At 37.3% G+C, this 24,840-nt stretch overlaps 2 protein-coding genes across 2 annotated transcripts in view; one reads left to right on the plus strand and one right to left on the minus strand.

Annotated features, from left to right (window-relative positions):
- Positions 1 to 1,903: 1,903 nt before the first annotated feature.
- On the plus strand, positions 1,904 to 12,806 carry cfap126 (cilia and flagella associated protein 126). Its single transcript, XM_028812561.2, has 5 exons — positions 1,904 to 2,105; positions 2,851 to 2,913; positions 3,124 to 3,201; positions 11,048 to 11,221; positions 12,412 to 12,806. Exons 1-5 carry the CDS (start codon positions 2,010 to 2,012, stop codon positions 12,553 to 12,555), a joined length of 555 nt encoding a protein of 184 aa, XP_028668394.2. The 5' UTR covers positions 1,904 to 2,009; the 3' UTR covers positions 12,556 to 12,806.
- A 624-nt stretch (positions 12,807 to 13,430) lies between these two features.
- The window catches only part of dedd (death effector domain containing), a 93,418-nt gene continuing 82,008 nt past the window's right edge, over positions 13,431 to 24,840 (minus strand). Inside the window, exons 4-5 of the mRNA XM_028813484.2 lie at positions 20,417 to 20,554; positions 13,431 to 15,271 (exon numbers count right to left, since the gene is read on the minus strand). Coding sequence (XP_028669317.1) covers positions 14,880 to 15,271; positions 20,417 to 20,554 — 530 coding nt within the window. The 3' untranslated portion in view covers positions 13,431 to 14,879. The remainder of the gene's footprint in view (positions 15,272 to 20,416; positions 20,555 to 24,840) is intronic.

Genomic DNA, 24,840 nt, shown 5'->3' on the forward strand with positions numbered 1-24,840 from the left:
CTCCAATCACCACTTTCTGTCCCTTGGGTACACTGCTCATCACTTCATCCAACTCACTCCAAAAATCTTCTCTCTCACCCATTGCACACCCAACTTGCGGTGCATATGCACTAACAACATTCATCATCACACCTCCAATTTTCAACTTCATAATCATTACTCTGCCCGACACTCTGTTCACCTCCAGAACACTCTTGACATACTGTTCCTTCAGAATAATCCCTAACCCATTTCTCCTCCTATCCACACCATGATAGAATAATTTGAATCCACCTGGCCTTACTCCCCTTCCATTTAGTCTCTTGCACGCACAATATATCATCCTTCCTTCTCTCCATTATATCTGCTAACTCTCTCCCCTTACCAGTCACACTGCCAATATTCAAAGTTCCTATCGTCAGTTCCACTCTCTTTACTTTCCCCCTCTCCTCCTGCCTCCGGACACGTCTCCCCCCCATCTTCTCCTTCTTCTTCGGCCTACAGTAGCCCAATTTCCGCCAGCACCCTGTTGGCTAACAGTACTGGTGGTGGTCACTGTTAACTCGGGGCTCGACCGATCCGGTATGGAAATTTGTATTGTTGTCTGCATATTGATTTGGCATAATTTTACACCGGATGCCGTTCCTGATGTAACCCTCCCCATTTATCCAGGTTTGGGACCGGCACGAAGAAACACACTGGTTTGTGCATCCCCTGTGGCTGGGTTTGTTATATAATACTATACTGGTAAAAATAACGCATGCTATTTAGATGTTTGTGACAAGTGGTGGGCAGGTATATCCTCTTACCTATTAACAAATGGTTTGGCAGTCAATTTATCATTACTGTTTTAAGTGGTTTTTAATTGGTGTTTTAAAAAAATTTTAACTAGACGTGAGATTTTTAAATGAATGTATATTTAGCATAAATAAAAATAACATGGGTGGCATGGTGGCACAGTGGTAGCGCTGCTGCCTCGCAGTAAGGAGACCTGGATTCGCTTCCCGGGTCCTCCCTACGTGGAGTTTGCATGTTCTCCCTGTGTCTGCGTGGGTTTCCTCCGGGTGCTCCTGTTTCCTCCCACTGTCCAAAGACATGCAGGTTAGGTGCATTGGCGATCCTAAATTGTCCCTAGTATGTGCTTGGTGTGTGTGTGTGTGTGTGTGTGTGTGCGTGCTGGCGCCCAGCCGTCTGGATTTGTCCCTGCCTTGCGTCCTGTGCTGGCTGGAATTGGCTCCAGCAGACCCCCGTGACCTTGTGTTAGGATATGGCAGGTTATAGCATGACTGACTGACTAAAAATAACATTAGATCCTCTCCTGAGGCAGCTTAGAACATTCCAGGGTTAATGGAGGTTCCTCGCCTCTAGCACCCGCCACAAAGACAATTTCACATACTACAAAAAGTAATATTTTTCTAGATAAGAGCATATGATGGAAAATTGGAAAAAAATGATCAAAATGCCAAAGTTGAGGGTTACAAAAACATTACAATGTAATGAGGGAAGCGTATTAATTATTTTGCATAACATCTGGAGGGGCTGTGCCCCAACTGCTCTTAAAGCAGTAAAGCCACTGATTAAGAAAAAGAATGAATTATCCTTTAATTAAGAACATTTTGACTCATTTTACAATACCAATTTTTAGCAGTCAGAATTCCTTGTTAACTTCGCTATTTACTGGGACTCAATGGGTAAGTAAAGTTGCACTCGAGGGTCGCAACAGCCTGGTATTAACCCAAATATCTCTACTGCCTCAGAATGTCAGATGCCCCACTGCAGATGTTTCCTTGGCGGTGGTCTAAAGCGGCGTGAAGAGCGTTTGGAGCAGCAGAATGTCGTTCGCTTGTATTGGTAACTTTTTTGATGGAAAATATGATGCGAAAGCAAAAAGATTCATGCTTATTGTCTAATGTATTTACAGTAACAGCTTCACCAGCTTGCCTCTTTAGTTTATTTAAAACAAATCTTTTGCTTTACGCACAAGAAATCGATAAGGCGAATGCAGTTACAGGAAAGCATCAAATCCGAGCATGGCGAGCCAAGGCCACGCCCCGGTTACCCGAGAGACTGAGTGTAAACAGAAGGAAGTGGGGAGCAGCATGGCCGTCAGTTTTAACGCGAACCAGGTGTGTAATATAATACGGATTTAATTGTGATCGCTTTCATCTGTCATGATTTAAGACACGTAAATATATTGGGGCAGTTGAATGTTACAGATATATGTTTATTATTTAACAGGAATACAATTAGCAACCCATTTCTGCGGTGCAGTTCTGCAAAGCAACTGCACAGCCTGTGTGTGAAGTAGATCTGCAACTTGTATCTCTTGGGCTTATGAATCGTTAGATTTTATTCAGAGCGGAACGGCAGACCAGTGATTAGGCACTGTGATTCATGGACAGATTGTGTATATTTTAACTGTTATTTTTGGTCACTCCTGTGGGGGTGTTCATTCCTGTACCCTGTGGATGGCGCGTTGTTACTACGGTTTCAGAAAACGTTGGACAAATAAACCTCATTTCGACTTTGATTGGGGGATCTTTCATTTTGGCACTGCTGTCCAATTTGATCATTGACACTTAAGAAACATTAGCAACACCACTTGAGCCCATCTGTCTATTAATTTTCTAACGGCTGTGCTCAGTTTGGGTTGGTGCCGAACTAAAGTCTATTCGAGCACCCATACCCATCATGGGATAATTTAGCGTTTGCAAACAACAGAAAAACGTGCATTCAGAACGTAGTAGGAATCTTAGGGCTAATGGGAACGGGGGTGGGAGTCAGCATGAAAACTCCATGCTGAAGGCAGCTGGCGCTGCTTCCACTCGAATTCCTGTACATTACGTTAACATGTGTTTTGCTTATTTCCAGTTTGAACATGCCTTCAGTCCCCGGAAACTCCAGAACTGGACAATACCGAGGCGTCACAAGGAGGTAAAGGTACTGGGTACAACGCGGATCTCGAGGTGCGCATGTGCACTATGCAGCCAGCTTTCGGCGATTTCCGTATTGCGCACCTTTTGAGATTAATAGCTCATTAGTGGAACTGTCCAATTTAATTAAGCGTGCTTCAACCGTCTGTAAGGTATATTTTTCCTATTGTTTGCCTCAATGTCTGAACTCATCCTGATTTTTCTCACCTAGAACCCGGCCACTCTGGATGGGCACACCCAGTTCATTGCCGATGACCGCGGTCATTTGTTGCCAGGCTTAAGAGGAAAGGTCAGTGCCGGTTCTTTTAATATTACTCAATAGGGGGTCGGAGAGCAGGACATTTTTTCCTGCAGTCACTGTATTACTGTTACTAGATAAAGTTTATTGCATGTAATACAATTTTTACTAGTGACAGTGATGAAACACAAACAAAAAGACACACACAAAAGCATGTAACAAATAAATATATATATATATATATATATATATACACACACACACCCACGCATACGTTCTACTGTATGTACACTCTTAAAAATAAACGTGCCAGAGTGTTTTTTCATTGCGATGCAATTGGTTGCAGGAAAACAAAACAAAACATCAGTTTGTTGGGATCCATAATAGGCTCCATACATAAATGGCCATGAACAGATGGTAACAGATTTGTGAAATCCCAGTGGGTCGCTGAATTTAAAAAGACTCTTGCTGCATATGTACAGTAACACATGCTAAATTCAGGTTTTCTTAAGCTTTTAGTGTCCTGCTGGGTAGCCCACCACACATTAAATGTTTTTTCCTACATATTACAAAGTTTTTCAAAGCAGGAAGAACCAACTCCTTGTGCAAAGAATCCTCTCCAGAATGAAATGGTGTTTTGTGAAGCAGTGGTTCTACAAAGAACCAGAAAACCCAGTAAAGAACCATAAAGTACCATTGAAGAACCATTATTATTAAGTATGTACACTGTGTGCATGTGTGAATATGAAATATATATATTATACACACACACACACACACACACACAGAGTTAGGTCCATAAATATTTGGAGAGAGAACTTTTTTTCTAATTTTGGTTCCGTACATTACCACAATGAATTTTAAATGAAACAACTCAGATGCAGTTGAAGTGCAGACTTTCAGCTTTAATTCAGTGGAGTGAACAAAACGATTGCATAAAAATGTGAGGCAACTAAAGCATTTTTTAATACAATCCCTTCATTTCAAGGGCTCAAAAGTAATTGGACAAATAAATAACTGGAAATAAAATGTTCATTTCTAATACTTGGTTGAAAAATCTTTGCTGGCAATGACAGCCTGAAGTCTTGAACTCATGGACATCACCAGATGCTGGGTTTCCTCCTTTTTAATGCTCTGCCAGGCCTTTACTCCAGCGGCTTTCAGTTGCTGTTTGTTTGTGGGCCTTTCTGTCTGAAGTTTAGTCTTCAACAAGTGAAATGCATGCTCAATTGGGTTAAGATCAGGTGACAGACTTGGCCATTCAAGAATTTTCCACTTCTTTGCTTTAATAAACTCCTGGGTTGCTTTGGCTGTATGTTTTGGGTCATTGGGTGGCGTTTCATGATACAGATGGACAATCAATTTGACTGCATTTAGCTGGATTTGAGCAGACAGTATGTCTCTGAACACTTCAGAATTCATTTGGCTGCTTCTGTCCTGTGTCACATCATCAATAAACACTAGTGTCCCAGTGCCACTGGCAGCCATGCACGCCCAACCCATCACACTGCCTCCACCGTGTTTTACAGATGATGTGGTATGCTTTGGATAATGAGCTGTTCCATGCCTTCTCCATACTTTTTTCTTGCCATCATTCTGGTAGAGGTTGATCTTGGTTTCATCTGTCCAAAGAATGTTTTTCCAGAGCTGTGCTGGCTTTTTTAGATGTTCTTTAGCAAAGTCCAATCTAGCCTTTTTATTCTTGAGGCTTATGAGTGGCTTGCACCTTGCAGTGCACCCTCCTGTATTTACTTTCATGCAGACTTCTCTTTATGGTAGACTTGCAGTTGGGAGATCTGGGGACCTGGGTTCGATTCCCGGGTCCTCCCTGCGTGGAGTTTGCATGTTCTCCCCGTGTCTGCGTGGGTTTCCTCCGGGCGCTCCGGTTTCCTCCCACATTCCAAAGACATGCAGGTTAGGTGGATTGGCGATTCTAAATTGGCCCTAGTGTGTGCTTGGTGTGTTTGTGTGTGTCCTGCGGTGGGTTGGCACCCTGCCCAGGATTGTTTCCTGCCTTGTGCCCTGTGTTGGCTGGGATTGGCTCCAGCAGACCCCCGTGACCCTGTGTTCGGATTCAGCGGGTTGGAAAATGGATGGATGGATGGATGGATATTGATATGCCTATCCCCTGGAGAGTGTTGTTCACTTGGTTGGCTGTTGTGAAGGGGTTTCTCTTCACCATGGAAATGATTCTGCGATCATCCACCACTGTTGTCTTCTCTGGACATCAAGGTCTTTTTGCGTTGCTGAGTTCACCAGTGTTTGCTTTCTTTCTCAGGATGTACCAAACTGTAGATTTTGCCACTCGTAATATTGTAGCAATTTCTCGGATGGGTTTTTTCTGTTTTCGCAGCTTAAGGATGGCTTCTTTCACCTGCATGGAGAGCTCCTTTGACCGTATGCTGTCTGTTCACAGCAAAATCTTCCACATGCAAGCACCACACCGCAAATCAACTCCAGGCCTTTTATCTGCTTAATTGATAATGACATAACGATGGAATTGCCCACACCTGCCCAGTGAAATAGCCTTTGAGTCCATTGTCCAATTACTTTTGAGCCCCTGAAATGAAGGGATTGTGTTTTTTTTAAAAAAAAAAAAAAGCTTTAGTTGCCTCACATTTTTATGCAATCGTTTTGTTCACCCCACTGAATTAAAGCTGAAAATCTGAACTTCAACTGAATCTGAGTTTTTTCTTTTAAAATTCATTGTGGTAATGTACAGAACCAAAATTAGAAAAAAGTTGTCTCTGTCCAAATGCTTATGGACCTAACTCTGTGTGTGTGTGTGTGTGTGTGTGTGTGTGTGTGTGTGTATATATATATATATATATATATATATGAATCTGTACAGTATTTATCATCGGTAACGGTAGAACCAACAAAGTTCTTCAGTGAAAATGCACACCATTGGCCATCTTAAAATGCATCATATTCAACACTTTAGAGGTTTAATATGTTTGTCATGTTAACATACATTATAATAATGGCTCAATGATATGAATTATTCATCTCACCAAGCTGTTATTATATTAATGTGTTTTAGCAGTCATAAAGAAATGCAAGATAAGGCTTACTTTATTAAAGCTCATCTGACATCAATCATGAAAAGCAGATAAGAAAACTCTTTAGATGTTTAAGATCAGTGATAGTTTACAGTTGTCAAATATGTGGGAGTACTGGTCGTTGGAATTATTGGACTGTATTCGGCTAAGAGCCCTTTGAATGTTTACTATAATACCTTCTCCATTCCGAACTTTATTGTGCTTAAGTGGCATTTCTCAAACACTCCTATTGCTGGGATGAACCTATCGGGCAGGTTTAGGAGGAGGATAAATGACTCTCTATGGTGTGTTACGCTGTGTTTAGTTTACTTCAGATGCTGAATGTTGGATTTGGGAATGACATCACACCTGAGTTGATTGTTTGTTTGTTTTTCAGTAAAACATTAAGAAAAACAATTTGGACACGGCCATGAAAACATTCGCTGTTTATTCCATCTGAATAAATTTGCATATCTAAAACACAACAACAACATGACCACAGATAGAAGTTGGACAGCACTGTGTGAATGACTGATTTAATGAGACACAAATAGACAGAAGTGCTAATAGACCGTATAATACTACAGCCTTCACTTAAGTGTGTAGCGTACGTCTCAAATTTTGAATTGATGTCATGATCTGAAGTTGGACAAACTCGAGTTTAATAGACCAGCTGGGAGTTTCTGAATTTGAAAATTGGACCTAAGGGGCTGTTTCAGTTGAACATTTAGACTAGGAAATCGGAAATTCCTACTTACCACTTCAAATGGAATGCAGCATTAGATGATGCCTGGTAAAACAAGAAAAGGAAATTAACTCGACCAGCTTTTGGTCTTACATGTAAAGTCCTTGCTAAAGATTTTGGTTTGGAAGATATTTTTACTAAGTATAAAGCAGTAATGGCTAGACCTCAATGGTTGATGGTGCATCCATCCGTGGATTTACAACTGATATATAATTATTTACCTGTGAATTTAAAAATATGAGAAAGCAAGACACGCGAACTAACAATGAACAAGGGTCAACGGTGCTGACTTCTTAAGCGAAACTGATAATGTAATCTGTTTAAATGACAGAATAAAACAGAAAGCCAGGGGAAAATTCATCAGACATCAAAAGATGTTAATATGCTTGCAGACAGTGAGAAAAGCACTATATAAATGAAAAGAATTATAAATAAAATACATGACCATTTAAATACAAAAGATGAAAAAGAGAATTGTGTGAAAATCAACATTTTTAGAACAATGTGAGACCATACGTTTTGTATGATGAAACACTTATAGTCATTTTTTGGTTTTTGAAAGTAGTATTGAATATTCATTCTTCTGCATAGATTTTTGTGTATGAACCAAATAAAATTAAGATAAAAAAAGGATAACAATGGAAGTCGAAACAGGATGCTGCAAATTTGAAGTCAGATATGCTATCAACTAGTATTGTACAAAATGGCAGACTGGCACTAAAATTGTCCTCCTGCCTATTAAATGTAAAACATCCTGTGATTTTTCTGCTGGTTTTTTTTCCTCCTGGTTAACTTTTTAGTGAAGCTGGATGATCCTGAACATGAGAATTCCATTATTGTAAGCTGCAAATGACCAACAACGTTTTGTCAATCAGGGACATGTTTACATAATATGTTATGTGTATTTACAAAGGAGTTATTTTTGCATTATAATGGCACCATTTTCTCTTTTTTTGGTAAATCTGCTTGAATATAGGTGTCTGGTAGAAAAAAAAAGTAATAATATTTAATGATTGGACCGGAAACTGAACCCAGGTCCAGGAAGTTGTAGGTCAGCAGCTCTAATCTCTAGGTCACTTAATTAAATAAACCAGTATGGCACTGAGTTCAGTTCTACTGCCAATCAAACCAAGCTAGATACCATCTGCCATAAGTGTCCATTAGCATGTGTATATGAATAATGAAGGAAACTGTGATAACTACTATATCATCTATTACAGCTATTTCAAACTTAACACTTAAGTTTAAGTATAATGTTGTTTATGTTACAATTTCTAATGTTAAGATCTCAAAAGAAGTCACATCATCTAAACTTTCTTTAGATGCTTAACCTCCATGGCATTAACCCTGAGCTTCTCTGAGGCTCTCAGGATATAGCTGCTATGATCCAATATACAAGTGTTAAGCCCAAATCATGCTTGGGATGGTATTCTGCTGCCATCGAGTGGTTAAAATAACATTATGCTGCAAAACAAAATCAAATGCGTTTTGCCACTCTAAAAGGTAACTCACCAATATTCAAGATTTGGTGGATGCTTCAGCCAAAACAAAATGGCATGTAAACGTGAAGATGTAAAACTGATGTCACTATGGCTCGATTCAACTAATGGTTCAATGTGAATTGGTCATCTGACATTGATACAACCGAACCACCACGATATGCCTGAGGAGTTCAGTTGCCGAAAGTTTAATCGTGGCGCAAGTAGGTGCATGGCAAAATGGCACAATAACTGCATACAAGTGGAAGAACAGGAAAGATGTTGGCCCCTAAACACTGTCCACAATGCAGCAACTTTCAATGTTTGTGTGATGGGAAATGTGGAATTCACTAAGCCTTACACGGTGGCAGCCTAAAACATCACAAAGGGCATGTTAGTCATATGGATCAGACACTGACATTCCACCTTCTCATCCACAAGCAAGAGAAAAATGTAAGAAAAGTGTGCAAAGAAACATGATTCTTCTGTCACAATTGTGACATGGGGCTGTGTGTTTCAAAACATACAAGTATACCAAACCTGCATCAGTAAAGCAGTGGATACGAGACATTATATATATATATATATATATATATAAATACAGTAGGAACAGTGACTTTTTGGTATTTGTATTTGTTACACACATTTTTCCAGGGGTAAACATAGCGCTAAGGAGGTTAAATCTCATTTTTGATGCATCATTCAATGTGTGCTTTCTTAATCTGATGTGTGGAATTTATGGAAGAAGGGCAAGCTTTCAGGTGAAGCCTTAACTAAATTTTAGAAAGAAAATAGATGCGTTGTTGCTCTTGGCAAATAAACTGTAATTAACCATAAATGTTTTATTTCCTAATAAATTGATGTTTTAATGTGAAGGAATTACTTCTGTATGCTACACACTTAAAAGTGAATTCTTGTTTATGTAGGCATTTCAACTGGATGACCTGTGAAATCTAATTTTGGTTTATCTATGGAGCCAAAACCATGTTGTGTTGTTGCTTCTGAGCAAAAACTAAGAGGACAAAATTCTGATATAAACATAAATCTTATATTACAAACTGTATTTTATGTGACCTAGATGGTGTTCTGAACATTAAACATTTTAGTTGCTGTATTTTGGGATATAAATCTTTCTCCAAGTCTAGAGCAGGGGTGGGCAATGTCAGTCCTAGAGAGCCACAGTGGCTACAGGTTTTCATTCCAACCCAATTGCCTAATTAGAAACCAATACTTGCCAATTTCGGACCTTATTTCATTTTATGGCTTGTTAATCTGCAATGTAAATTAAAAATTTTTTTTTTAATTTTATTGTAATCATTCCATACAAATAGATCAATTTTTACAAATGGAGAAGAAAAAGAAATAGGAAGAGAATCTGCTTCCTCAGTGGTTTAAGGGCTTATTCTAAAATATAATTGATTAGATCCTGCCAGGTTTTGAAAATGTTCTGCACAGATCCTCCAAGTGAGAATTTGATTTTTTTCCAATTTCAAATAATATAAAACATCAGTTACCCATTGGCTTAAAAGAGGAGAGTTAGGATTCTTCCAGTTTAGCAAAACAAGTCTGTGTGCCAAAAGTGTAGTAAAGGCAATCACAGTTTGTCCTTCTCCACTTTAAGCCCACTTGGGAGTACACCAAACACAGCTGTTAATGGGTTAGAAGGGATTGTGACACCAAGGCTGTCTGAAAGGCATTAAAACATTTTTGTCCAGAATGATGTTAATTTGGTGCAGGCCCAAAACATGTGACCCAGTGAGGCTGGAGCTTGACTGCAGCATTTGCAGGGTGGATCTTGCAATGTAAGGTTCTTATATCATAGATTTTTTCCTTTGCAAGGATGTGATCCAAATTATTTAAAGCCTAAAACATTAGATTTTTCAGTCTGTCACATTCTTCTATTAAGTGTTTTATTAAATCAAACAGATGTAAATGGAAACAAGTTAGATGGAGAACTGCTGGCTGCTTTGTCCTTTACATCTTATTGCTAATAAGGAGCCATTAAACAGTGAATTTAGCTCTTTAAGATTGAAATAAGCAATTAAGGGTGGGGAACCTCAACAAACAAGACCACTAAAATGAATCATTAAAATGTCACTTAAGCAATTACTGCTTCATCAGCAATAATTGACTTGTCATAAAGAAACTGGGTTGGAACAAAAACCGGCAGCCACTTCTTTACCACTCAAATGTACAAAAAGAGTGTAGGACTGGGAAGCCTGAAAGACATGATATTCTTTGATTATGCTCATATTTTTGAATCTCTCAACTTTTTTTTTAATATTACAAACTGTAGTTAACTGCTATAGATGGTGTAAAATCTACAACAATAGTGACATTCTTATAAATGGCAGATCGAGTAATGAACTGACCAATAATTTCAATTAAATTTATCTTCCTCACAAAACCTTCTATAGGATCTATAAAACATTTTGAAGTTTTTACTTTATATTACTCTTTCCAGATAGAACAATCAAAGGCACTCAAAGAAGTATGCAGTAAAAGTAGCAGTTTTTAAGATGATCATAAATTTACTATTGATTTATCTCAGATACTTGTTGAACAACTGCTCGTCTCTCTCTCTCTCTCTCTCTCTCCCTGTCTCACTCCAACAATCCCCATACCATTTACAGAGTACAGCTTGGGGCTCATTTTCAGGCACATGGGATATGCCTTGTTGTATCCCACCTTCCCACATCAATTACACAGCCCGATCAGAGGATGCAATCATCAAGCTGAAAAAAAGAACTGAAGAAAACACACTGATCTGCAAAAGGAATGGACACAGTGGAGTGAAGAGAAATCCGGTAGGAAATGTATATATAAAGAGTATTTATTATTATTCGGTGTGCTTTTAGACCAACATTGACTCAATGTGTCCACTATTGTTGGGATTGACTCCACCTCTACAAAACCATCATAAGTGAGGACTGGTTGTTGGGAAGATTTTCGAAAATTGAGAGTAATGGAGTTTAATGTGATGTTCCACCTTCACACATGAGAACTTAATCAAGTAATCCAGTTTCAACCTGAAACAAATACAGTAGTCTGATTAAAAAGGTTAAAATCTTCCATAACAGGGCACACTCACATAACATGGGCTAACGTAGTTTCCAATGCAGCCCAGCAGTCACATCTTTGATGCAGGACAGTGGGGATTTTGGACCAAATCTCTGACAGAATTGTTACTGCAGAATGTTACATTTCAGACAAAAATAAACTGCTCAAAAAAATTAAAAGAACACTTTGAAAACACATCAGATCAGAAAAAAAAATCATGCTGGAGATTTATACTGATATGGACTAGGTAATGTGTTAGGAACAAAAGGATGCCACACCGTTTGATGGAAATTAAAATTATCAACCTACAGAGGCCTGAATTCAAAGACACGCCAAAAAGCAAAGTGAAAAAATAACACAGCAGGCTAGTCCATTTTGCTGAAATTTCATTGCAGCAACTCAAAATCGTACTCAGTAGTGTGTATGGCCCCCACGTGCTTGTATGCATGCCTGACAACTTAGGTGCATGTTCCTAATGAGATGACAGATGGTGTCCTGGGGGATCTCCTCCCAGATCTGGACCAGGCCATCACTGAGCTCCTGGACAGTCTGAGGTGGAACCTGGCAACATTGGATGGGCTGAAACAATGTCCCAGAGATGTTTTATTGGATTTAGGTCCAGCGAGTGTGGGGACCAGTCAATGGTATCAATTCCTTCATCCTCCTGGATCTGCCTACATACGCTCGCCACATGAGGCCGGACATTTTTGTGCACCAGGAGGAACCCAGGACCCACAACACCAGCATAGGGTCTGACAATGGGTCTAAGGATTTCATCCCGATACCTAATGGCAGTCAAGATCAATATCCCAGAAGTTTCACTGATTTGATGCTATACTCCAATTAAAAAGGATTCCTTTAATTTTGAGCAGTATTTATCAGTTAAGTGCAAAATGAAACAGATCTAATAATCCATTTGTCCCTGCTCTTTATTTAGAGAACACCCATGAGGACTGAAAGCCAGCAGCCACAAGCTTCATCTGTGCTGCCGGATGCAAACAAACCGGACCTCAACCCTCAGTCAAACTTGGAGCTAAAGACACCATCTGCACAGCCACCAAACTTGAACTCTGCCAATTGAAATGGTAATAATGAATGTCTTTTTCAGAAATGTTATAGTAAAGGAAATAAGAAATAGGTCTTCACACCATATGCTCCCTGTTGGAAATGCAGAATATTTTCAGTGTATATTCTAATATTTTAAAAGTTTATGCTATTATCCATTCTCTATAGATGACAAAATACCAATCTACTGAGACGGACATTCAAACATTAAAAACCTTCCTTAGAGGTATATTTAGACTGTGTCCACATTTCTGGAAAAAAAAACAATCTTAACTACTCATGATTTTGTAATGTCACTATGTCAAATATAATGTTAATTTGATATATTCTATGGTTTGCACTTGTTTCAATGCATTTTTTTTTATGAGTTCTTAAAAATAATAAAGATCACTTTACTGTATAAGAACCTACAGATTCCTGTTCTTTTTAATGCAACTTGTATTTTTCATGGCTGTTCAGTTTCACGTTAGAAAGTCATTTATTTAACACTGAGTGCACTATGGGGGACCCTAGTGCCATTTATATCCAAAGACCTCCAATGTAGTGTGTCCTGTCTGGTGTTCATCCTTACCCCGAGTACCTGCAAGATAACTCCAGGGGTCAGTTAACATGCTGCGAAACTTAAGGCAACTAATTACAGTAGTTGAGTATACTATAACAGAGGGAAGGATAGATAGAAATATTTCAGTTTTTATTAAATGTCATATAAATTCCATAGCGCAATTTAATAGGGAGATATAATGAGAACAATAAGGCAAAACTCTTAACATTTTAACATTTCCATTGGTTTGGGGGCAATTTTAGGTTTAAGGGTTTTAGAAGGAATGGAATGATGACCTGGATATCTTACATTTTTCTGAAATGGTAATAAAGTCTGTAAATAAAATGACCTTTTCTGCACAACAGAAAAAATAAACTTTATTAAATTGTTATTACTCCTTTGAAAGGATACCATATGTCTTGGCAATTAAACAAAATTATCACCAACTGTATACAGACTAACTGATTACTGAGTTTACATCCAGCCAGTAATACACAATACAAAAAAGAAAATTCTGGAAAATGCACAGCTGTGCTATGGAAGTGTTCATTTATGTCAGAATTCCTTCAGTGTGGATGAGCCCTATGTTACCCACTGATCTGAAGAGAAATAAATATGCACGAGAAGAAGAAAAAGTATTTTTTAAAGGATGGAGGAAAACATTTTAGAACTTGTTTGAACTGCCAATATTCACATAATTTTTGTGGATTAAATGGGTATATATCATAACTGTAGTGTGCCTGCAACAGAATAACTTAAAGGATACTTGTCGACCAATGACAGCTAAGGTACAGAACAATGAAAAGATAAGAAAAAAAAGACGGCAAGACAATCAATCATTCCCATCGGAGGATACTGCCTTGGTAAGGACACATTTTATAATGAACTTACATGAATTAAAAGACTTGTTGGGGTTGAAATTTGAAAGGTGCTGCAGGAGAACAGACAAAAAAAAGCACACATACACACAAAGTATGAACATTTACAATTTGATTGTGTGCCAACTATAATTAATACAAAGGGGTTTTCAAGTGCAGTTTTATTTTCAATTGTCATTACAATGTAACTCAAATAGTAAAATGAATAAAGTTCTATAGGTTTTAAAATACCTAATTAAGGTATTAACCATTTATCTTCTGCTGTCATACCATCTCAAACAACCAAATTAATATAATTTCATAATAGAGCAATATCCTTAAATAATAAGATGGCTCATTCCAATCACTTGGGAAGAGACGTTTTTTTCCCCATTTGATTTCCCAGATTTACTGTTTTCTGAATACTGTGCCTCTCAAAACAAAGTAACCATTATTGAAATTCATTGCACATGTCAGAGAGAAACCATTCTCAAGTTTAAACTGTGTCAGTATAGGCTGAAGGAGGGAAAAACAAACAAAACAAAAATCAAAAGACTTGGTTTCAACTCTAGTTCACATGGCAAATGTATTAATAAAAGAAGCAGCAAAGAAGGCTGATTCTGTGGCCAGAGGTAATTTTTATGGATAGCCCCCTCCCACCCCAAACAGAAATCAAGGTGCACTGATGAGGTTCAAAAAAGTCTCTGTGAACTGAAGATACAGTCTCTTGGTTGGTTTAATCTCATTTATCTTTTTTTTTTTCTTGAAACAGTTTTAAAAGAAAACTTGCTGTTTACTTTTTATATACTCCACTGAGTATAAAAGGTTCATCTATTCAAACAGAGCACAATACCGTCTTGAATGTTCTCAACCTCACTCAGAGAAAATGGGTTTTTTCTTTTATTATTCAATAGACTTGAAATTCTGTTTATTAAACAAACCTTATGCCAGGTCCTTAATTCCCGAACCACCAATGATTAAATTACGTAGCAACTTTCTTCGCCCTGCCTGATAATCTTCTTCATCAACATTTACTAGCAGTTTAATAGCTTCATGGCCCACAGCTTGTTTTAAAGAATCTGTTATGAAAACACCTTTAAGAGCTTCTAGCAATGAACCATTGATGTAATCCCTCCAAAATGCATCTAAATAGGTCAACTCAGAAAATTTGATATCACAGATGATAGAGCCGAGGTCACGTGATTTCAAGATGGTGTTGGCTTGGTTAAATCTCTCAAACTGTCTTTCCAAGGCCTCTTGCTTATTGGAAAACACATTTCCTTGCAGGGCTGACTCATGCTGGCAGTATTCAGCACGTACCCGCAAACGAATATCTGAAATGAGAAACAGTGAAAATTGTCAGATATGATCGTGAACAGCATCTGCTGTATAATATTATACACAACATATAAAGGGGATGAAATTGTAAAACATTCATCAGCGGTTCCCAAACGTTTTCTGTTCACGGCACACTTAATTTTTCACAGTGCCCCAAGTTAAACCATAGAATAGTTTACAGTTCTATAATACATACCTGACAGTTGCAGTGTGTAGCTGACTAGGATGACTGACCGTTTCAAATTAAATATTGATGTTTTTGTATGTTGTAATTTACTCAAACTAATTTATATTCTTTTTAAACTTAATTGTTAAGAACCAGCAATAATCTTTTATTTGAAAAGATTCAAAAACAAATCACTAAAATCAGTTTATTAATGGGAATAATTAGTAAGACAGATGAGCCTGTTGTTCCTACATATCTTTTCAAATCTCGGAATCATACTGGAAACAGTCACCCTCATTTCCCGATCTATGTTGACTTTTGCACGATATTTTCTTTTTATTACAGCAACTGCCGAAAATCCAGCTTCACATAAATATGATGTCGCAAAAGAAATTAAGATTTGATGAGCTTTACTACTTAGCAGCAGATATTCAAAATTCAGTAAGATCCATGCTGCCACATTTTACCTTGAGAATATTGTCACAAGACAGCTCAATAAGATTTTCTTCTTTTGCAGAAGTAAATTCAGATCCATATGTATCTACAATTGTTGCCTGACATCTGGATGACTTCATTTGGGTCCGTTCTCAAAATGATACTGTTTGGTCTCCTCAGTGGCACATCTTTTATTACGAATAAACTGATCACAGCACTGGAGAAACATTTAACTTAGAAAAAGTGTTGGAAATTGGTATTATTTCTATATATTTTAAATTTATTTTTGGATTTGTTACGATTGAAAAAGACGTCCAATATTGGAATATTTCATAGCACCCCTGTAGGCCAGTATATAGGCGCACAGTTTGGGAACCACTGTTCTACATTACTTCATAAACAGGAATTCATGTGCTGTATTTATTCCTGGGATTTCAAACCACAAACATACACAGTAGTTCAAAATGCCTGAAGAAATGGATCAAATACTAAATTTGCTACTTCTTCTAATGACTAGCAATGTTGTTCTACCACCATCAAGACATTGCGGGCTACAGCACTTCCACTCGTATTTGAGTGGGAGATGCTGATGAGTACCAAAAGATTAATTAGGAATCCACTGACCAAACTACTATTTATTCACACACAGTACTGCTGGTACTGCAAAGAAAAAAGGCATTTAATGTAAAAAGTAAAACCAGAAAAGCAGCAAATGGTGCAGCAGGTAAAATGTGGTACGCATTTCTCAGTAATGATGCATTTATTTCCACCTTCTTGCAATAACCTCTAGATCAAGATTGAGATGGGTTGGTAGTGGGGCTTATTTCAACAGCTGTAGTGTACTCGGCACAAATAAAGTGAATACCACAACTAAGAGGAGGTGCAAATCTTTTCCAAAAAGTGGAGGTGGGAGAGGTAACGTATTGCTGTAGCAATGAACATGACTTCGAAAAGTTGTAAGGCATTTCCTGACTTATTTGCAAAAGAGTTAAATGCTTTTTGGGAAATCAAGACATACAATTTACAAAGGTTTCAAAGGTTCAAAATGTTTCATATATTATCAAAAGGCTGCACTTTCAGTTCTTGTTAAAGTGAGTCAATTGTTTAATCTGTATGACTGCCCAGGAAAGCACATTGTATATATAAATATAAAAAAAAAATTTCTGGGACATTACTGTCTAAAATAAACAATGATTGTTACATGGTTTGATATTGCTTGTATAAGGTACAGTTTGCAGGTTTATGTTCTATATAAGACACTTCTCAAACTGCTCTAGTCTGATACTCAAGTTAGAATATTTTAATAAGCATATGGAAATAACTGCATTAAAACATGCTTCCTATAGCTAGAACCTCCTCATGGATTAAGTATTCCTGGCACTTCTTTAAAGTTCCACACTCTCCTTTTCTAAGTCACACCATCTGGTTGGAAGCATCCACCTGCTATTAAGAAGGATGGGTGGATCTATATACTGTCAGAGAACACCTTTTTTAATTGCATTTTGCAACATTTTGGTATTGCCATTATAAAAAAATGAATTGGTTCTGAAATTTCTTAGATCAACAGTAAAGCATTAAAAACACAACATTATCAAAATGCCAGCTCTGTAATACAGAATCCCTGTACTTTTCTGATCCCTGAATTCTTTACCTTTACAGAAGAGAAGTGTTCATTCCAAAACAAAATTTGCTTCAAATGATATAGATACACAACAGTTTTTATATTTTAGGTATACAGTAATCCCTCGCTATATCGCGCTTCGCCTTTCGTGGCTTCACTCCATCGCGGATTTTATATGTAAGCATATTTAAATATGTATCGCGGATTTTTCGCTGCTTCGCGGGTTTCTGCGGACAATGGGTCTTTTAATTTCTGGTACATGCTTCCTCAGTTGGTTTGCCCAGTTGATTTCATACAAGGGACGCTATTGGCAGATGGCTGAGAAGCTACCCAGCTTACTTTTCTCTTTCTCTTCTCTAGTTTCTCTGATCCTGACTAGGGGGATTGAGCAGGGGGGCTGTTCGCACACCTAGACGATACGGGATACGGACACTCGTCTAAAAATGCTGAAAGATTATCTTCACGTTGCTATCTTTTGTGCAGCTGCATGTCAGCTCAAAGGGCACGTATTGATTTTTGCTTGAAAAACAAACTCTCTCTCTCTCTTTGTCTGCTCCTGACGGAGGGGGTGTGAGCTGCCGCCTTCAACAGCTTTGTGCCGCGGTGCTTCGCATACTTAAAAGGCAAACAGCCCTATTGATTTGTTTGCTTTTGTCTCTCTCTATCTCTGTGACATGATCTGCTCCTGACACGCACTCATTTGAAGAGGAAGATATGTTTGCATTCTTTTAATTGTGAGACAGAACTGTCATCTCTGTCTTGTCATGGAGCACAGTTTAAACTTTTGAAAAAGAGACAAATGTTTGTTTGCAGTGTTTGAATAATGTTCCTGTCTCTCTACAACCTCCTGTGTTTCTGCGCAAATCTGTGACCCAAGCATGACAATATAAAAATAACCATATAAACATATGGTTTCTACTTCGCGGATTTTCTTATTTCGCGGGTGGCTCTGGAACGCAACCCCCGCGATGGAGGAGGGATTACTGTAATCCAAACTATGATATTAAATAAAGGCTACGATGTACATTAAACCCCTATTTATCCTCTTACTTAGCCCTGCTGTTTCAAAGCATCATTGTCCTTTTTAAAGAATTCTCTAACCACATACAGTAGAAAACAGTACTATATTTATACAGGATTGTGTTATGTAAATTTTATAGCAATGTGTTCCTAATAAAGAGGTACACCTTGCTAATACTGGACTGGGCCCCCTTTTGCCTTCAGAACTACAATAATTCTTTGTGGCATTGATTCAACAAAGCGCTGGAAACATTCCTCAGGGATTTTAACCCATACTGACACAACAGAATCATGTAGTTGCTGCAGATATCGGCTGTACATCCAGAACACAAAATCTCCCGTTCCACCATATCCCAAAGGTGCGTTACTGGATTGAGATCTGGGGACTGTGGAGGCCATTTCAATACACTGAACTCATTTTCATGCTCAAGAAACCAGTTGGAGATGATTTGAGCTTTATGACATGGTGTGTTATCCTACTGGGAGTAGCCATAAGAAGATGGGTACACTATGGCCATAAAGCAATGGACATGGTAAGCAACAATACTCTGGTTGTACAGGATGACTCCTTCAATTAATTTTTCTCTGTTTATTACTCCATGTTCTTTAATGTAAAGGCTAATACTGCAATCATCTAGCCCAATCACAGCAAAAACAGATATGCGTTACCTTATGTAATACCTTGCATAAGAACACTGCAACTAAATTACTGTGACTGGCCAATTACTGTGACTGGCCAATTTACCAAGACTTTTGCAGCAAACATCATCCAATATAGGTCAGTGACCAATCGATCGGTTATATGCATGATTTTTTTTTTTTTTTCTTTAGAAGCCTCAACTTACAAATTACAAAAACTTTTTCAATAGATAACTGTACAGTGCTTCACTGTATGAAAGGATTTTGACCACTTACTAACGTTGTCTTTCGTTCAGCATTTTCGGTACTTCATTATACTGTACAGAATCATATTTTTTTAGGGGGTATTTAAGTATATAAAAAATATTTTATATTTATATATTTTTTTTCCTTTTCAAAACCAGTTTAAAACATCCAGTACTCTGTAAACTATTAGTTTCCCTTCTTTTCTAGCATTGTTTTCATCAAAATGAGGGAACAATTATGGGTCAAGGGCAGTGCTCAAAAGCATATATGGTAACCGAGATGGCTATGGTTGTCTCATCTGTTTTACTACAATAAGGTTATCTATTTTTTTATTCTCTCTCAGCCTCATATTTTTATATTAGACCTGAAGCCCTTCCAAGTCTTATTAGTTACTAATTTTTGTATTATAAACATACATATTGGGGTACAGCTTAATTTCTTTACAAAAAATATAAAGGTTACCATATAGATGGAGCTCCATCCACAGCTTATATCAAACTTAAAAGATTTTTTTTATTCTAGAATTCTCTCTCAAAGAATGTACTTTTTCAAAAATACTTGATACACAGTGAAATTAATAAAACTGGCACAATAATACAATAGCAAGTCCGTCTGTTTCGATTGCATTTCTTTGTGTATCATGCTGCCTTTGTTCAACAGACATTATATCCCTTACATCTGTATTTCTTTGGTTTTTTTTTTTTTTTTACCTTTGTTCATTGAACATTCCTGTCCTCCACTGGACAACATTATGCCTGGACACAGACAGAGGACATTTTGTTGTTTTATTTATAAATATTATATAGACAGAGGTGGACAGATAATATAAATATATATAAATTATATAAATATAATTTTTTTTTTTGCAACACTGAATTTTAAAGACCATAAACATCAGCACCACATCATCTAATAAAAGGTATATATGTTACAAATTCCAACCGACAGGTTTTTTTTTTTTTGCTTGACCACAGGAAAATCACTACAATTAACCAAATACAAGTAACTACTTACCACAAGTTTGTTTTTCCTTGCTGTCAGATGTATTATGCGCTCTTTTTCTTTTCCGACTAGGTGCACTAGGAATCTGCTTCACCCTGCCTGAACAAACTTGGGGTCCCGTTGGAGAACAACATATCAGTGGCTGTGGACCTGACACAAAAATAGAAACACACAAGGAAAGTATCACAATCTGGTCGCAGGCAGAGAATGAACTGAAATATACCTTCTTTTTAAAAGAGTTCAACAGCAGTAAGTCATACATATATTAAAATGTACTCCTGGTCTACTATAAAAAATAGGGTGATTACAGTTGATAACTTGCCTCACACATACACAATATAAAACAAATACAGTACATGAATGAAGTACAAATAGCACATTGAAAAGTCCATCTAAAGGGGTATAGAATTTAATATAAAAACAATGTTTACCCTTTACAAAAAGAATTTATTTATTAAAGAAAAAAACAGTTCTCAATAACCTTTCATTTAGATTAAAACTTTTTGAAAAATGAACCTATTATTTAGCCATCTATGTCAACTTTAAGTAATTAGTATTTTCCAGAGATCATAGCACGAACTTTGTGACTTAAGAGGACCACAAAATAGCAATTCAGACACAAAAAGCACATATGGGGCACTGCGGCAAGCTATTACTAACTTTATCTCATAAGTACACATGTCCCAGCATAGCCAGTGAAAGAATTGTTTTCTCATGGCAAAAGAAACAAAAGAGAGGTTCTCATATGTACACTGACAAGGGACCAACCGATAATATCAGGCACCAATATATAAGGGCTAAATTTGGTCTCTACATATGCATCACTTGAACCTCATTGATAGAATGATGGTGAACCTCTTTGAAGAAAAGCATACAGGCTATTTTTCTAGTATAAAAGTTCTCAGTTTGAAAAGCCCCCTTGACTGACATGCTCATTTTGTTACCATCATTGGGCACGTGCTTCAAAACTAAACTTTACGTGCATTCACTGTCCCCACAACTGACAATAAGACTTTTTTTTACAGAGAATGCATAAAGTCATAGTTTATTTACTGTAACAATTTAAGTTCACAATTTTTCTGTTAAGGTGCTGTGTTCTGTGTCTCCACAGCGCCTTCAAAACCTTTCAAAATGGCCACTGCACAGGTTCCTTCAAGCGTGCATAAGGTGTTCTCTCTGTAACAATGATTGCTGTTGTTTCAAAAGGTCATTTGTTTATCTCGTTTATATATATATATATATATATATATATATATATATATATATATATATATATATATATATATATAAAACTGAAGTTTCGCTTTCAAATAGTTATGCGCTTGCCTCTGTATGCTGCAGCAAACGTTTGGTAGAGAACACATACACTATGAACATTTACCCTATTCAAGTGCCTTTTTTCTTATCAAAGTGATATGCAGGTCATGATTTGGTTTAATTCTGAAATTCCCAGTTTGCCAGAATTCAAAACAGCAGTGATTTCGCTTTCTAAAGCCTATACAACTGCCTATAAGTTGTATTGATTGCACAATAAGACAATCTGTCAGTAAACACATTAACCTTTACTGTAAACTGCAAACTTTGTTTTCAAACTCCTAGCTCTCTCTCAAACCAGGAAACTGAAATCCTTGGCTCTTTTCAAAAGATTCCTTACGTGTTACTCTGGAAGAAATCAATCATTTTTATGCAAATAAACAGCTTTCTAAAGCCACCTAACTGGCTGTGAATGTATTTGAATTTATTTGCATTTCATTGTGTAGATCAAAGAAATCTTCACAAGTAACATCTTTACAAAGGAGTGATGTTTTACTCAGAGCTGTAATAAAATAATGTCTTATTATATAACTTTATAAAATAATGTTTTTTTCTTTGTTACATCCTTTGCGTATTATATGTTCCTCACAGGCACTGTATAAACTACAAGAAATGCTGTCCACTGAATCATGTGTCTCCCTGTATCGAATGGCATTTCGTCTCTTTTCAGTGAATTAAGTCATTTGGCTCAGCTCATGAGGAAAAGGAAGATCTGTTGGCTCACAAACAGATTTTTACTCAGGACAAGTACTGTTCATAAATTTCACTACAATTTTCCAATATTATGACGATATGTTAAAATGCATTCTTATGCTACATTTGCAACAGTCACTCATCTTGTTTTACTGTCTTAGCTTATTTTCCTTCCTGCTGTGAGAAGGAAGTGTCAGTACCTTGACAAGTGGAAGATTTTAACTTTCCAGAAGACTATCAAGTCTACTAATCAGGTACTCTCTTTCAGAATTCATAATATGTGCAAATCAAACTAGTATCTGGTTAAGTCTGTGGCACAAGCACTCCTGGTTGTGTAACAGCAAAAATGTTCATTAAATACTATGATTATATGAAGATACATGATGACAGATAGCTCTCATCTTATTTTGCTTATTGCATTTACATTCTCAGGATATGTATGTGTACATAGACTTATTTATTCATTGATCTGTTAAATTTCTTGCATCATATCATCAGGAGAGTGCTTAATCTGACAACTTTGTCAGTGAAGTTTATTGTTTATATTTAAATCAACATAGGCTATGTTAAATTGATTCTTATGAAGATAATCAGGAACTTGTGCTCACAGCATCTACAGTCTACACTTGGGGTGGGGGTGGGGGGGGAGAGACACGCATCAGACATCTGTGCTTGGGTTCTTAACCCTTTATGTACTAAAGGGTTTTTGGCAATATTGCACCTAAATAACATACCCAAAACTAAACGGCTATTACTCCGCTTATGTATTAAAGGAGCTGAAACACTTAATTTTTTAAAAGAAAGTATTTATATTATTAAAAACCCTTGCTTACACCAATATCAACAAACACAAAACAATTTGGAGCTTTAGGGATTTCTCAGAAAAACTAGATTCTACAGTACATAACCAAGACATTTTATGAAGCACAATCCTGGAATCAATCTCCTTTAGTGCCCCAATCTGTCAGCCATCATTGTAACAAGTTTAGATGTATTATCCCATAGCATTGCAAAGTTATACTGTCTGTCACAAGGTCCTCCCCTTTTTTGGAAAAGTCTCTTGCACCTAAACAATCCATCAAAAAAGTATTGCAGATGTAGTGATACTTTATATTTATCAGAAAAAACAAATCGACAGACACACACACACACACACACTATATGTCACTCTGGAACAAGTAAGCAATTTGTAACTAAATAAATAATTACTCATCTAAACCTTAATTTTCAAATTTATTTTTTGTGTCAGTCCAATTTAACACTAGGTCTTGGTAAAAATACAGATTTTCCGATTAATCATTTTTTTTTTCCCATCAAACAATTCACTATGGATTCTAAAAGTCTGAAGATCAAGCCTGTGCATCTCCATCCTGCTCAATGTACCTTGTGATAATAATTAGACAAAGACATCATAAAGATTTCGGGCAGCCACCCGTATATTGTTTTTCCAGCTGCAAAAGTTTAATTTTAGTAGCGCAATGTGCATAGAACAGAGTCCAAAACAGAACTGCTTATCAGAGACAAAGATGGAGGCTTTAAAGGGCCCCAGCACCAGAAGTGACGTCAGCAAAGGGCCCCAGCACCGGAAGTGATGTCTTCTGATCTGCCGGAACCTTGCAGGATATTCCGGGAAAGGTCTGTAGGGAACTGAGAAAGACAGTCGGCACACTCCGCTGCCCCCTGGTCGGATGTTTTACTACAATTACTCAGGCCCTTTAGCTGCCTCCTACTCGCATGTATGTGACAACCTGTTAAGGCTTTCTACAGAAAAGGCACTTTACTATCTCATTGGCACCTTCAACTGTTGCATTATGTGTGGACTCAGTACAAATTCAAACGGTACATCAGTAAAGAACAAATGGATAAAAGAAAAGCCATACATAAGCTGTGCAACTTATAAGTTAATTATTGTAGTAACACAAAAAATTTGACAAATCGTTTATCCTGATGTCACCCAGAAACAAACTCATTCGACATCCAAACGAGCATATCCAAAACAATCTACACTGAACACAACTGATAGCTCCAAGCTTCCATTTAATTTGGCTAGTGCCCAAAAAGTAATCTATAGCAGTTTTTATCTGCAAAGATACAAAGCCCTGAAAAATTGTTGAAAAGGAGGGCTTTCAACAAATGATAGTTTTTTGAACTGTGGTATGCTATACCAAACAGAAGACAAATGAGTGAAGTTACTGTACCTAGAAATTATGAAGATCCTAACACTAGCAATGCATTGCCACGTCTCTCAGATCAGTGGAAAGAGTAGCTCTAACTTGTAAAAGATAAACATGCTGGGCAGCAGATTCCTTCAATCAGATGTCAGCACATGAAAAACAACTCGGCACCTGTGACAGATATGTTGCAGACAAGTATGATGCATGCCAGTCACACAGGGAGCAACACACAGGGAGCAATGTCGCTCCTTGTAT

Source organism: Erpetoichthys calabaricus, chromosome 11 (genome assembly GCF_900747795.2).
Source record: "Erpetoichthys calabaricus chromosome 11, fErpCal1.3, whole genome shotgun sequence".
NCBI lineage: Eukaryota > Metazoa > Chordata > Cladistia > Polypteriformes > Polypteridae > Erpetoichthys > Erpetoichthys calabaricus.

Coding starts and splice junctions, on each gene's coding strand:
- cfap126 (XM_028812561.2), top strand. CDS start 2,010: ATGGCGAGCCAAGGCCACGCCCCGGTTACCCGAGAGACTGAGTGTAAA. Junction 2,914..3,123: donor TACCGAGGCGTCACAAGGAG/GTAAAGGTACTG, acceptor TTTCTCACCTAG/AACCCGGCCACTCTGGATGG. Junction 3,202..11,047: donor TGCCAGGCTTAAGAGGAAAG/GTCAGTGCCGGT, acceptor TACCATTTACAG/AGTACAGCTTGGGGCTCATT.